Genomic DNA, 16191 nt, shown 5'->3' with positions numbered 1-16191 from the left:
CTAGGAGCATAGAAAGTTGCCCTGAAATTCAAGATGATATGAGTTGAAAACAGGTGGAAAAGAAGTATCTTCTCTACGGCATTTTTCAACATGCCGTCTTCTGCTTTGGGAGCTGACATGAGAACCATGCAGCTTAAAGAGACCCCAAACCTTGTAAAATATGAAGACTTTTATATCTTCCAAAATTATCAAACATCCTTCATAAAAGAAGCCACATACGTTTGATAAATGATTTTCAGGGGAAAAAAAAACCCATAAGAAGTAACTATTAGTAACAAAAACAGAGGAATACCTGAGGATTCATTTATCAAGAAATGTGCAAGAGCTATGTGAAATAATCTTTAAGTTTTTTTTTAAATCCTTTAAATTTCATGTGCTTCTGAGGTAATTTTAAAAGTTCTGAACCACATTCTGGACAGGGTGACTTAACATCTGAGGTATAAGTTCTCCCTAAATTAATCTACAAGTATTAGTTGATTCTATTGTTCACATCCCAAAATCAATAAAGAAGAATATCCAGAAAATTCTAAAGAACAACAGGGGAACTGATCCCCTCATAAATGCCATGAAGCTACAATAATTAAGAAGTATACTTCTAGCCGGGTGCAGTTGCTCACACCTGTAATCCCAGCACTTTGGGAGGCCAAGGAGGGAGGATTACTTAAGCCAGGAGCTTGAGACCAGCCCAGGAAACTTAGGGAGACCCTGCCTCTACAAAAAGTGTAAAAATTAGCTGGGTGTGGTGGCATATGCCCATAGTCCCAGGTACTCAGGAGCTGAGGTGGGAGGATCACTTGAGCCCTGGAGGTTGAGACTGCAGGGAGGCGTGGTTGCACCACTGCACTCCAACCTGGGGACAGAGCAAGACTCTGTCTAAAAAAGAAAAAAAAAAAAAAGGATGCTTCTAATAGATGAGCAGACAGATAGATTGATATAACAAAATAATAAATGAAACTACTGAAACTGGAGAACTATGAGAATGTAAGTAACTCAAGCCAATTAGTGCAGAAAAATTCTTCTGTAAACATTATTGGGGACAACCAAAAACAAAAATTAAATTAGACGCATACTTCATATCTAACAAATTGCAGATGAACAGAAAATTTTAAAGTTACAAAAAAAATGAACTAAAAAACTAAAACATCCCTAGACAGAAAGGCTGGCTCTTGGGGGTATCTGGTGAACAGTTCCTTACGCTGACATAAACTTTCCCTAGCTGATAACAAGTGGCTCACCATGCCCAGACTATTTGAAACACATGGTTTATGCCGAACACCTGCTTTTCTTCTGTGAGTCTGGAATTGTGGCTCATGTTAGGCAGAGGGTACCTGCAGGACCAGCATGTTGCTGTATTTTTGTGTGAGCCTCACGGGAGGGAAGGAAGCCTATACACGGATCCCTCCAGACTCCACCAGGGCCACTTCCCCCTATAACCTGGCTGCACATCCTAGCTCTGTCACTGTAATCAATCTTAGCTGTGAGTACAAACAATATGAAAATCCAAAACACCTGTATGATAGAAGCTATCATAAACAAAGCTGAAAGACAAAAAAACTTGAAAAAACTAAATGTAACTCATATCTCAAAGGGCTTATACACCCTACAAATCATAAGAAAAACATCAACTATCCATTAGACATAAGTATGTGTGCATATATATTTTTAAAAGATGCAGAGGCCCATACCTTGTAGTTAGCGTGTGTAGCTTTCAGGACATCATGCAGTTTGAGGTATGAAGGAAGATGATAGAAACTCCCCAGTGATGAGGATTTACTTGTTGTAACAGGACCTGAGGTATCAGATTGTCTAGAAGCTTTAAAAATATGCACACAAAAGATAAACTTTTAGATCAAAATAACTTGCCAAGTTTTAAAGAGATTACTGGAAATCATGATTTTTTAAAGTATTCTAGTATGAAAATATTCAAATATTTCCTCTGACCTTTTGATTAACTAGAAGTAATGAGAAATTGACTAACAAACATAAGTAGAGCCTAAGTACTTTTTAAATAACAAAATAAGAGCAGTGTGCACAGTTGTTTTGTTGTGGTTGCTTGTTTGCTTTGTGAGAAATCACTTAGAGAATCATAGGAGCAGCTGATTCAAGGACCACTGGCCAATTCCAGAACCTCTCTGAGCCTAAGATTCCTTAGTGGCCAACAACTTCATGAGCACACCAAGTAATCAAACAGGGATGATGTAAAAATGTTTTAAAGACGGCAAAGGCACAAACATTATCATTAAACCGATACTAAATATTAAAGTGCCAAGCACTATATACAACTATTCTACTTCAGTTTGAAGACTTTTGACTTGGAGTCCTTAGTCTATTTAATTCATCAGAAAGATGATAGTAATATACTGATAATTTTACACTTGTAAAGGCTGAGGCTTTTCAACAGGTCAATCTTCCTCCTGTACTACAGTCAATCCTTAGAAAAGAGCATCTTTTAAAACGCTTGAGGCCGGGTGCAGCGGCTCACACCTGTAATCCCAGCACTTTGGCAGGCCAAGGCAGGCGGATCACTTGAGGTCAGGAGTTCGAGACCAGCCTGGCCAACATGGTGAAACTCCACTTCTACTAAAAATACAAAAATTAGCCAGGTGCGGTAGCATGTGCCTGTAATCCCAGCTACTCAGGAGGCTGAGGCAGAAGAACTGCTTGAACCTGGGAGGCGGAGGTTGCAGTGAGATGAGATCGTGCCATGGTACTCCAGCCTGGGTGAAGAAGACTCCATCTCAAAAAAAACCTTGAATGTGTTGGTCAAGAATACAAAATTTCATTTATAGACAGGAGGAATGAGTTCAAGAGATCTACTGTATAGCATGGTGACTGCAGTTAATAGCAATGTACCATATGCAAGAAAATCACTGAAAGAGTAGATTTTAAGTGTTCTCACCACAAAACAATGATATGTGAGGTGATGCACAGGTTAATTAGCCATTCCACAATGCATATGTATTTCTTCTTTTTTTTTTTTTTGAGACGGAGTCTCGCTCTGTCGCCCAGGCTGGAGTGCAGTGGCATGAACTCAGCTCACTGCAACCTCCACCTGCCAGATTCAAGCAATTCTCCTGCCTCAGCCTCCCAAGTAGCTGGGACTACTGGTGTGCGCCACCATGCCCGGCTTTTTTTTTTTTTTTTTTTTGTGGTATTTTTAGTAGAGACAGGATTTCACCATGCTGGCCAGTTTGGTCTTGAACTCCCGACCTCATGATCCGCCCACCTCGGCCTCCCAAAGTGCTGGGATTACAGGCGTGAGCCACCATGCCTGGCCAATGTATACATATTTCAAACATCATGTTGTATATTATAGATATATACAATTTTGTCAATTAAAAATAAATAAATAGGCCGGGTGCAGTGACTCATGCCTGTAATCCCAACACTTTGAGAGGCTGAGGTGGACGGATCACGAGGTCAGGAGATCAAGACCATCCTGGCCAACAAGGTGAAACCCCGTCTCCACTAATAAAAAATACAAAAAATTAGCCAGGTGTGGTGGTGCATGCCTGTAGTCCCAGCTACTCAGGAGGCTGAGGCAGGAGAATTGCTTGAACCCAGGAGGCAGAGCTTGCACTGAGCCGAGATCGCGCCACTGCACTCCAGCCTGGGCGACAGAGTGAGACCCTGTCTCAAAAAAATCAATAAATTAAATAAATAAATAAATAAATAGCCTTGATATAAATGCTATATACACAAAACAAATGGGAGAGCCATCACTGGCCCCTGGGTGCCAAGAGACAGCGTAAGAATGGGTCTGGAGGGAGACTGTACAAACAGGTGGCCAGGCGTCCCAGATAGCAGAGGCAGCAGCAGTCACTTCATGCTTTGCCAGGCTCCTCTCCTGCCCCTGCCACTGCCCACCGAGAGCAGTATGGATGGGAATTCAATAAACTGCAGTCACACCTAAATCCTAGCCCCTTCTGTTCTGACCTTTTCACGGGTAAAAAAAGGTCCTCCAAACTTGTGAATGGTTTAAGCTCCTCCAACTCAGATGACTTTATCCCCACTTTCTCTCGCCTTTAGCTCTTCCAAATGTAAATATTCCATTTCCAATCAGAATTTTTGACATATCAGAATCAGTTTCTTCACTCACTACATCTATTCCTAAGCATCTACACCACTTCCCTTACTGAAAATCAGGAGGCCTCTCCAGCCATCACCTGCAACCAGGGAAGCACAGGAGAGTGACGCTCCATGCTAGGGCTGGAAGCCTGGAGGCTGTAGGGGCTGCATGTCAGCCGGTGGCACTTAGAGATGCTTCAGACCAAAAGGTGGTCTGTGTACATCAGTCATTAGTTTCTAATATCTTGAACCACACCTGGAGAAACTTTCTCTCACTTTACTGATGTGTATTATATTTATTTCTCTAAAACACCAAGTTACTTAAATCCTACGTTTCTACATGACAGATGCTGCACTCATGTCCCTCCCTTCCCCACGCTGTTTCCTACCTGCACTGGCCTCACTGCCTTTCTTGGGACTCAACGGTACAGATGCTTGTTCTCCTGGTTCTTTCTCCTTCCCCTTTCGTCGGATGGGACTTAGAGAAGGGGGGTTTGTTAGAGAAGGCAAGGCTGCCTAAAATAGAAAAACAAAAACAAAAAAAACAAAAACATGTGATGGAAGTATAACAAAACTGAAAATTAGAATATTTGGTTTTACCATTTATTAAAAAGAGCTAACCCATGTCACCCATTTTGTTCTTGGACCCTGATATGTACAGTTCAGACACTGTACACATTTTATTTACTTTTACCCACACAATGATACATGGTAGGGACTGGCCCACAACTTCCTAACAGGTGCACAGAAAACGAGTTGAAGATGGAAGGAGCCCTCAGGGAGCCCCCAGGCCCATGCCCTCCAACAGCAAACAACCAGGGCATTCTATGTTGGCCATGACGCCACGACATGAAAGGGGTACAAAGCAGCATTTTTTTTTCTTTTTTGAGACAGGGTCTCATTCGTCACCCAGGATGGGGTGCAATCATACTTCATTGTAGCCTCAACCTCCTAAGCTCAAGCAATCCTCCCACCTCAGCCTCCAGAGTAGATGGGACCACAGGCACACGTCACATCACCCAGCTAATTTTTTAATTTCTTGAGGAGACAGGATCTCACACTATGATGCCCAGGCTGGTCTCGAACTCCAAGCTCCAGTGATCCTCCCATCTCAGCCTCCCAAAGTGCTGGAATTACAGGCATGAGCCACCGTGCCCAACCCAAAGCAGCATTTTAAACTCCTGTTTCTAAAAGAGGAAACAGGCTCAGAGATGAAGTAACTTATTCAAGGTCACAGCTGGTTACCAGCAAAGCTAGAAGTCAACAAATCCAGATGTATTCATAAAGCCTCAACTATCTCCAATACACAACACATGAGAGCATATAGAACATCGAGATTCCCAATGCTCTAGGAAGCAGCCATCACGGAGCAGAGTGAAGGCAAGATGACTGACATGTGGAAGTGAGGTCCTAGCTCTGCTACTTACTCACTCCCTGATATTAGAAAAGTGCTTGTTATGGTTTCAATGTCTATAGTCCCCCAAATTTATACACTGAAACTTAATTACCAGGGTGATGGTATTAGGAGGTGGGGCCTTTGGGAGGTGACTGGGTCATGACGGCAGACCCCTCATGAATGAGATTAGCATCCATAAATAAGAGGCCCCACAGAGCTCCCTCACCCCCTCACCACATGAGGGCAAGGCGAAAGTCCTGGATCTTGGACTTCCCAACCTCCAGAAGTGTGAGAAGTAAATTCTGTTGTTGAAGCCACCCAGGCTACGGTATTTTGTTATGGCAACCCATGCTGACTAAGACAGTCACCTTAAACCATAATAGGATGGGTGGCTACAATCGGGTGCATGGACTGGAAGGCATCAGGGAAGAAATGCAGACAGTACATGAAAGGTTAGCCGGGCGTGGTGGCTCACGCCTGTAATCCCAGCACTTTGGGAGGCCGAGGCAGGCGGATCATGAAGTCAGGAGATCGAGACCACCCTGGCTAACATGTTGAAACCCCATCTCTACTAAAAAAAAAAAAAAAATTAGCCAGGCATGGTGACATGGGCCTGTAGTCCCAGCCACTCGGGAGGCTGACGCAGGAGAATCGCTTGAACCCGGGAGGCAGAAGTTCCGTCTCAATTTAAAAAAAAAGAAAAACAGAGAGGCTGCTACACTGAAAACCCTGCTTGGTAGAAGGCACCAGTCACAAGCTCACTGACTGTATGAGCCCATCCACAGTAATGTCCAGAAGACGTAGAGTCACAGAGACAGAAGGCAGGTTAGTGGCTGCCTGCAGCTGGAGGCATGGAGGTTTTGGGTAAAGAGTACACAGTTCCTTTATGGGTTCTAAAACTGATTCTGGTGATGGCTGTACAACTCTGTGGGCATACTAAAGAGAATGAATTATATACTTTAAATGGGTGAATTATATGAATTATCTCAAGAATGTTGTTTCCTGGCTGGGAGCGGTAGCTCACGCCTGTAATCCCAGCACTTTGGGAGGCCGAGGCGGGCTAATCACGAGGTCACAAGTTCGAGACCAGCCTGACCAATATGGTGAAACCCCGTCTCTACTAAAAATACAAAAAGTTAGCTGGGTGTGGTGGCAGGCGCCTGTAATCCCAACTACTCGGGAGGCTGAGGCAGGAGAATCACTTGAACCTGGGAGGCAGAAGTTGCAGTGAGCTGAGATCGCGCCAATCCACTCCAGCCCGGGCGACAGGGTGAGACTCTGTCTCAAAAAAAAAAAAAAAATCAAAAAATTAGCTGGGCATGGTGGGTATGCCTGTAGTCCCAACTACTGAGGAGGCTGAGGCAGAAGGATCACTTGAGCCTGGGAGATCGAGGCCGCAGTGAGCTATGATCATGACACTGCACTCCAAGCTGGGCAACAGAATGACACCCTATCTCAAAAAAATTAAATTAAATTATTTTTAAAATGCTGTTTCCAAAACAAAAGGCTAGTGCAGTAATCCAAATGAGATAGTATATCAGTCTGGACCAGAAGTGGCAGAGAATATAAAGTATGCATATGTACATGTATTATGTGTCCATGTACAGGTGCATGCATATGTGCAGAGGTCCCCAAACTTTTTGGCACCAGGGACCGGTTCTGTGGAAGACAATTTTTCCACAAACCGGGGTTGGCGGGCAAGGTTTCGGGATGAAACTGTTCCACCTCAAATCATCATCAGGCATTAGATTCTCTTAAGGAGCATGCAACCTAGATCCCTCAAATGTGCAGTTCACAATAGGGTTCATGCTCTGATATGGTTTGGCTCTGTGTCCCCACCCAAATCTCATGTTGAATTGTAATCTCCAGTGTCAGAGGTGCGGCCTGGTGGGAGGTGATTGGATCATGGGGGTAGTTTCTAATGGTTGAGCACCATCCCCCTAGTGCTCCTTTGTGTAGCAACTCCCCCTACAGGCGCTCTCCTTTCTCCCTCCTCTCTCCCTCTCAATCTTTCTTTTTCTCTCTCTCTGTCTCTCTCTCTCTCTCTCTCTCCCTCCTTCTCTCTCTTTCCTGCGGGCCATGTGAAGATGTGCCTACTTCCCCTTCACCTTCTGCCATGACTGCAAGTTTCCTGAGGCCTTCCCAGAAACAGAAGCCTGTACAGCCTGCAGAACTGTGAGCCAATTAAACCTCTTTTCTTTATATGTCTCAGGTATGTCTTTACAGAAGTGTGAGGACGAACTCATACACGCTCCTATGAGAATCTAATGCCACCACTGGCCTGAGAGGAGATAGAGCTCAGGTGGTAATGCTTGCTCACCTCTTCCTGTGCAGCCTGGTTTTTTTTTTTGTTTTTTGGTTTTTTTTTTTTTGAGACTGAGTCTCGCTCTGTCACCCAGGCTGGAGTGCAATGGCACAATCTCGGCTCACTGCAAGCTCTGCCTCCCAGGTTCACGCCGTTCTCCTGCATCAGCCTCCCAGGTAGCTGGGACTACAGGCGCCCGCCACCACACCCGGCGAATTTTTTTTGTATTTTTAGTAGAGACAGGGTTTCACTGTGTGAGCCGGAATGGTCTCAATCTCCTGACCTTGTGATGCACTGGCCTCGGCCTCCCAAAGTTCTGGAATTACAGGCGTGAGCCACCACGCACGGCCTGCAGTCCGGTTTTTAACAGAGGTTGGGGACCCCTGCATACGTGCATGTATATGTGCATGTACATGTATGTGAATACAAATGTACACACTTTCTTCTCGCGAAATATTTAGTAGGGGAAACAAAAGACTTGGTGAGTGGAAATGAAGAGTTGTGGTGACCTGTTTCTAGCTTGATAAGACACAAAGTGGGGGAAATGGGGCAGGGGCAGATGTGGGGAGGAGGACAGAAAGCTGAGCTCATCACACCGTGTCTGACGTATCCACAAATCAGCTATATATAAGTGTCACGGGGCAGCTGGCTACATTGAACTGCAGCTCCAGAGACAGGTCCTCTGAGGTCCCTCATCTAGACACTGAAGACAGGAGAACAGCCCCGACTCTCAGGCTGCCCTGCCCAATACTGGAGCCACTACCCACACAGGGTTATTTAAATTTAAATTTAATGAAAATTAAACCGAATCAGGGGTTCAGTTCTTCAGTCACACTAGCTGCATTTCAAGGGCTCAACAGCTATATGTGTTTAGTGGCTACTGTCTTGGCTGGCATAGCTATGGAGCACTGCCATGGTTATAGAAAATTCTGCCACTCTCTAGAACAGCACTGGCCCAGAGACTACAAAGAGAGAAGACGGCCTAGGACAGAGCCTAGAAAGCATGTGCTGGTGGGCAGGAAGGACTGAACCCAGTGACTGGGGAGTGGCAAGTGGGTAAGGGAACACCCAGGAGGCCCTCTGAAAGCCAACTGAAGAGGACACTCAAGATGGGGGTAGCAGCCTGCAGGATACAAAGAGGGAAAGGCAGGCAGGACCAGAGCAGTGCCCAGAGATGTAAAGACATGATCTGGGCGGGAAACGCTGCTATGGAGTGTGGCAACAGAAACCACCAGCAGGGGTTAAGGAAGGATGGCTGAAGTAGTAGACAGGGTCCAGGCCAAGAGAGCCAAAGAAGCCTTGCAAACAAGGTCCACCTCAGAGCAGTGGCAAGCTCTGTGGGCTGAGGCTGGGACTCTCCAGAGATGTTTGCAGAGAAGGGAGAAGACTGATGGCAGCTAAAGGAGAATGGGAAGTTAGTGGGGAGATTTTTAAAGGTAGAAGACAAGGCAAAGAGAGAGTAATCAGATATAAACAGTAAGTGAACTGGTCTATCTTAGGCCGGGCATGGTGGCTCATGCCCGTAATCCCAACACTTTGGGAGGCCGAGGCGGATAGATCACTTCAGGTCAGGAGTTTGAGACCAACCTGACCAACATGGTGAAACCCCATCTCTACTAAAACTACAAAAAAATTAGCTGGGCGTGGTGGTGCATGCCTGTAATCCCAGCTGTAATCTGCCTCGAGAGGCTAGGCAGAAGAATCATTTGAACCCAGGAGGCAGAAGTTGCAGTGAGCTGAGATCACACCATTGCACTCCAGCCCAGGCAACAAGAATGAAACTCCGTCTCAAAAAAAAAAGTATGTGAACTGGTCTATCTTAAATCCATTGTACGAATAGTTAACATTTGTTTTGAAGTTGATTTTATTGCTTCACAGAAAAGCAAAACTGTCCATGAGACTGGCAGAACATTCTACAACCGTGGAAATGCTCCATAACTATGCTAGCCAGGACAGTAGCCATTAACCAAGATTTAAGGAGACAGCAATGAGGTACTTAGCCAGGAACATCAATTCTGAGCTTTCTTGGCTAATGCTGGAAACCTAAAACTAAAGCTAGGTATTTCCCTCTTAGGGATAACAGTGACTGATGATACTAAAAGAGCTATAAAACACATGGTCACATTTTTTTCTTCTTTTGGAGAGTCTGACTCTGTCACCCAAGCTGGAGTGCAGCAGCACAATCAAGGCTCACTGCAAACTCCGCCTCCCAGGTTCAAGCAACTCTCTTGCCTCAGCCTCCCAAGTAGCTGGGATTACAGGCACGCACCACCACGCCCATCTAATTTCTTTTTTTTTTTTTGAGACGGAGTCTCGCTCTGTCACCCAGGCTGGAGTGCAGTGGCACGATCTCGGCTCACTGTAACCTCTGCCTCCCGGATTCACGCCATTCTCCTGCCTCAGCCTCCTGAGCAGCTGGGACTACAGGCACCCGCCACCACGCTCAGATAATTTTTTTGTAGTTTTAGTAGAGACGGGGTTTCACCGTGTTAGCCAGGATGGTCTTGATTTCCTGACCTCGTGATCCGCCCGCCTCGGCCTCCCAAAGTGCTGGGATTACAGGCTTGAGCCACCACGCCCGGCCCAACCCATCTAATTTTTTATATTTTTAGTAAAGAGGGGGTTTCGTGATGTTGGCCAGGCTGGTCTCCAACTCTTGGCCTCAAGTGATCCACCTGCCTCGGTCTCCCAAAGTGCTGGAATAACAGGCACGAGCCGCTGCACCCATCCACATGGTCACATTTTGACGCTAAATTTAGTGTCACAATCTGAGCAATTTTGTTCATTTAAAGCAAAAAGAAAATAAAGAAGGGACAGATTACTAAACAAAGGTAGTCTGGAAACCCACAGTCATTAAGGCTGTATGAATCCAGCACCCAAGTAGGACATTACCTTTATTGCGGGTCCAGGAGCCACGTCATCCAGGACGTGGGCACAAATGTTAATCACCTTCAGCAGGTGAGAGAAGAGCTGCTCCACCATGGGCACCAGGGCCCGGTCCCCCAGGGCTGGCCAGACCTCCTCTTGCTTGGTGGCTGCTGGGTTGGCTTCTTCTTCAGAGGCCCATGAACTTCTCAGAGATTTGGGAGCACTGGCTGTGATATGGGCATAGACATTACCTCTCCACCCCAATAGCATGGGAAGGACAAATTGCTTGGGGAACTGAAGTCATTTAAGACCCTATGTTGAGAGTTGGCCACACATCTGTGCCTGATATTCAACTGAGAAGCCAAACTCAAACTGAAATTAATGTTTCCCGCACAAATCTGTGTTCCCAATTTCCATGACTGTCACCACCACACACCTGCCCAGGATGTAAAGTCATCCCGGGTTTCTTTGTCTTCACAACCGAAGTTCAGTTGGTGAACCAGGCCTGGCAATTCTGCCTCCTTCATTCTCTTACAATCAGTGTCTTCCCTACAGTCCCAAAGCCATTATCTTGCCTTAGCATCAACATTAATCTCCTGAGTCTCCCTACCTTCTCCTCCAGCCCATGTTCAAGTTGGCTGAATGATCTTATTAAAATACTCATCTTTTAGTCCCTTTCACGAAACTCTCCTATAGCCCCCTGAAGCAAATAGCACAGGCCCCAATTCTTTCATGGAGATTGGCAACTTCTCCCAAAATCAATTTCAATGGACTCCGTCTTCCTTGCTGGCCACATCCTCCATTATCATCACCAAGGCGCTACACCCTCTCTGTGTTGTGCCCTTTCCTACCAGCCCATAAATCTGCCCAAGGAGAGTGATCAGGGCCACTCTGTGTGACCACTGCACTTTTGTTTACATGTATCCCCCTCTAATCTAAAACCAACTTGAGAATGAAGTCCATACATTATACTTTCTTATCATCCCAGTGCCCGAGGGAGTACTGGCATATGGTGCCCACTAAAATGAAATTCAAAATGAGTTTACTTGTAGTTAACTGAGGGGCTATATTGGGAAGAGGCTACTTTAAAATACTCAGCACAGAACAGCTGCCAACTGCTTGTGTTTATGCATATAGGTAACATCTGAAATTTGACTAAAGGGACAAGCCATCACTGGCAATGACCTTATAGTATTTTCCCCTCATATGCTCACCACCCCCATTCCCCCTAAGGAAATCAAAATCCAAGTCCTGGTGTCCCTGTTTCAACTCAGTACCAGTACCTGCAAGCAAGTTGCCGGCCAAAATCAAAGCATCTTGATGGGCTGAGAGATCCAATGGGAACCAAGCTGACGAGAGCAGGGTCAGAATCATTGTGGCCATCCCAACGGTACAGCTCTTCCTTGACTCATCTGAGGCACTCAGTGGAGGCACTCTGGAAACAGACATTTGCAAAGTCAAATTATAGACAATTTTCAAGCAAACAACAGTCTTCCTTTCTCTTGCAATTCCAAGAGGAAGGCATGTCACAATACATTTTATACCAGCTCAGAAATTGTTTTATTTTTAATCAACTAACATCTTTCCTATAAATCAGAGCTCCATAAAAATCATTTGAGAAATGAAATCAGGTAGTAGATCTGAATGAAAGTATTGGGGCCTAAGTGTCCAATGACGGAATGCTTTCACTAGGGCATATGACAATGGTTCTGCTGCACTGGAGATGAGACAGCTACCCAGACATTTGGGCATGTTAATGCCATTGAGTAAACAGGCACAAAATAAAAGAGAATTGGCTGGGGTGAGCTCTTTATTACTATGGAAAAATAGTGTACTTGATACACAATGGGGCAGGTCTGACGTGGTTAGTTTTCCTGATATTATTATGTTAGTTCCCCAATGGTATCCTTTAACACCCCATATCTTGTAGTAAAAGTTATTGAAAGACAAATTGCAACCTCAAATAAGCAGGACTACCCAGGGCTCAATCCCCAGAAAAGACAGTATAAGTCAAACTACCAAGCATTGAACCCCAACCACCTGAGGTGCTGACTGAGGATTAAGAGAACATAGAATGGATATGGAGAATAGAACTCATAAATATCAACCCCTTGTGAACAGATGCAGAAACGAGGATTATGGTGTCTACCCATATTTTCTTTTTTATTTTATCATTTAAATCTATCTATATTTTAAATTGTAGAAAGTATTAGAACTGTATGTTTACTTGAACGAATTTTTAACTTTCTTTAAATTAATACATTTTACTCCAATGCCAAAGTTGCCCAGAAGTGAAGTCTAGTGCCAGACCTATGACTAGAAACCGTAGCTGCTCAGTCTGTATGTGAGGAAGGTGGGAAAGCAATCATTCTAGAGCAGATAATGTAATCCACTTCAAGCAAATGTCAGTTGGTCATTCGCTGACACACACAAGAAATCTGCAGGTTTACTTCTCAAATGTGATGTGAGTCACCAAAATCATTCTCAGTAATTGATACACAAAATGAAAGCCTATTCCTGAATGCTGGAGAAGACTTGAAATTATTTCCCAGATGCTAGTAGGGCCATCTACTGGAGGAAAATCATTTTTAAATAAAAGCTGTTAATATAAGAACAGTAGTTCCTAAATCATCACCATTTCGTATGCTAGGTCACAATTAAGTGAAAAAAGGTTCCTAAACTTCTAATTCACAGCAAATAATTCTGGAAAGAATCAAGCTAATGAGAAAAGCCTTTTGCCAGCGTATGAAAATTCCCTTAAATGAACTTGAAGATCACACCCTGAAATTCCCAAAAATGCCTAAGAACATTTGGCATTCATTTCCCACAGCTCCTGTCACTAGTATCACATAACTAATATAGCAGAAACAAGTATTCCATCAGATATTTTTCCAAAAAGCCAAATTGATAAAAGACTTAAAAAGAAAGAAAAAGGGCATCCTAATAACTATGTTTATGTCATACTGTTGTAGACAACTATTAATATATACTGAGGAAAATACATACCCACAGTGCCAACCTAAACTCCAAATGCAAACTGGGAAGGCAGTGGAAAGAAGACACAAAGCTTCACAGCATCCAAACTGAGAAGAAAGAAACAATAAAATCACACCCAAACACCACAAAGGTTTATTGAATTATATCTCCTTTTACCCTTTATAAAAAGTACAAACAATGAGAAGAAAACTGAGATCTGTGTATGATAACCACAGTATATCTGTCCCACCATGGTACAACTTCCTACTTTAGACAACTCAAACACATGTTATCAGAATGGCAATCATATCCCAATGAAGAGAGGCTCCTGTGCTGCCCACAGCCTGGAATGCTCTCCCATCCTTCCGCCTCTCAACTGCCCCTGCACATCCTTAGGAGCTGAGCTCCAGCTTATCACATCGTCTCCCTGAACAGCCTGCAGAAACCCTAAGGGCAGGAATCCTGTTTTTACATCCCAAGCCTACAACAGTGCCTGACACATGTCGGCCACAATAAAAATAAATAAGCAAAGTTTACGATATTTTGAACAAATCAAGGGAAGACCATACTGCAGACAGCCCAAACAATATTTAGTCTTCTATAACATGCAAGTATTTCTTTTGTCAAATAAAATAAAAAGGTCTGGCTGGGCGCAGTGGCTCACGCCTGTAATCCCAGCACTTTGGGAGGCTGAGGCGGGTGGATCACGAGGTCAGGAGTTCGAGACCAGCCTGACCAACCTGGTGAAACCCTACCTCTACTAAAAATACAAAAATTAGCCAGGTGTGGTGCCACGCGCCTGTAATTCCAGCCACTCAGGAGGCTGGGGCCAGAGAATCATTTGAACCCAGGAAGCGGAGGCTGCAGTGAGCCAAGATCATGCCACTGTGCTCTAGCCTGGGCAACAGAGTGAGATTCCATCTCAAAATATAAAAATAAAAAGGTTTAACCTGGTCACCAGCAAATTAACATTACTTTTGTATATTATTTTTTTCTGATAACAAAAGTTATACTTGCTCATTTTAGAAAATTTGAGAATATCTGAAAAATACAAAGAAGAAAAAAATCATCCACAATCCCAAAATTTATCTTGGTGATTATCTGCCAATGTGAGAAATGTATATATGTAAATATTATTTTTCTTAACTGAAATCCGACTATACCCCCACCAGGTTTGTATTCTGCCTTTTTTCACTCAATATTACAATCCAGATTATATATCTCCATATTGTTAAAAATTCTCCAAAGCATCACACTATATACTAGCATATGTACATAATTTAATTATTCTTGGATTCTTGGATATTATGGTTCTTTTCTAATGTCAGCAACATAAATTCTTATTATAAAAATGTAAGGCTAGGCATGGTGGCTCACACCTGTAATCCCAGCACTTCGGGGGGCCGAGGAGGGCGGATCACCTGAGGTTGGGAGTTTGAGACCAGCCTGACCAACATGGAGAAACCCTGTCTCTACTAAAAATACAAAATTAGCCGGGCATGGTGGCGCATGCCTGTAATCCCAGCTACTCGGGAGGCTGAGGCAGGAGAATTGCTTGAACCCGGGAGGTGGAGGTTGTGGTGAGCTGAGATCATGCCATTGCACTCCAACCTGGGCAACAAGAGCAAAACTCTGTCTCAAAAAAAAAAAAATTAAAAAAATAAAAATAAAAATGTAAAAATGTAAATTATAAATATTTTTCCCTTAGTATATATTACCAGGTCACTGAGTTAATTATAAGCTAGACATTTTAAACTTCTGATACATTACCAATGCAGGTGACAGTAGTTTACTTTTTTCTTTTTTTTTTTTTTTGAGACAGAGTCTCGCTCTATTGCACAGGCTAGGGTGCAGTGGCTTGACCTCAGCTCACTGCAACCTCTACCTCCCAGGTTCAAGCGATTCTCCTGCCTCAGCCTCCTGAGTAGCTGGGATTACAGGCGCCCGCCACCACGCCCAGCTAATTTTTGTATTTTTAGTAGAGATGAGGTTTCACCACGTTGGCCAGGCTGGTATCCGACTCCTGACCTCAAGTGAGCCCCCAACCTTGGCCTCCTAAAGTGCTGGGATTACAGGCATGAGCCACCATGCCTGGCTTATTTTAATTTTTATGTCTTCCTAAATTGGCTGAATTTTTTTATTTTGGGCGTGTATTACTTTAATAATCAGGAAAAAAATAGTCATTTACATTCCTGGAGTAAGCTAAGATTCTTTTCACAGAAGCACAATTTCTTAGCAAGCCCCATGGATAAGTAAGAGCTCTAATACAAGCACCTCACCATAAGATGACCATACAACTAACTGGCCATACAAGCTACCAAAAATTATTATAATTTCATTAAGACCAATCAAGAAAGAGACTTACTGTGAGTGCTCTGGTGGTTGACGTGATTAGTTCATGAGAAACTGCTGCAATAACTCTTGAAAGGTTATTTTCCATAGTGACATCTGTTATGCTTGGTAGTAGGTTATAGCCTCTATATATTCTAATAAGAAAAATATAGAGACTTAAAATACACTATTAAAACATGTATTTTTAAAGATCAAATGGCATTTAAAAGTTTAAGATTAAAGATTA

The 16191-nt window shown here is 43.7% G+C and overlaps 1 protein-coding gene across 3 annotated transcripts in view; it reads right to left on the bottom strand.

The window, feature by feature from the left end:
* HTT (huntingtin) overlaps positions 1 to 16191 on the bottom strand; it is a 167111-nt gene that overhangs the window by 82295 nt on the left and 68625 nt on the right. For all 3 annotated transcript variants that reach the window (XM_031010011.3, XM_055384412.2, XM_063705026.1), the window contains 6 exons: positions 15979 to 16099; positions 13644 to 13720; positions 11921 to 12072; positions 10662 to 10864; positions 4458 to 4584; positions 1686 to 1813 (listed from right to left, as the gene is read on the bottom strand). In XM_031010011.3, the coding sequence (XP_030865871.3) occupies positions 1686 to 1813; positions 4458 to 4584; positions 10662 to 10864; positions 11921 to 12072; positions 13644 to 13720; positions 15979 to 16099 (808 nt within the window). The remainder of the gene's footprint in view (positions 1 to 1685; positions 1814 to 4457; positions 4585 to 10661; positions 10865 to 11920; positions 12073 to 13643; positions 13721 to 15978; positions 16100 to 16191) is intronic.

The sequence above is a fragment of the Gorilla gorilla genome, chromosome 3 (assembly GCF_029281585.2).
Source record: "Gorilla gorilla gorilla isolate KB3781 chromosome 3, NHGRI_mGorGor1-v2.1_pri, whole genome shotgun sequence".
NCBI lineage: Eukaryota > Metazoa > Chordata > Mammalia > Primates > Hominidae > Gorilla > Gorilla gorilla.
Note: the sequence above shows the minus strand (reverse complement) of the source record. Positions and strands in the feature narration are given on the sequence as shown.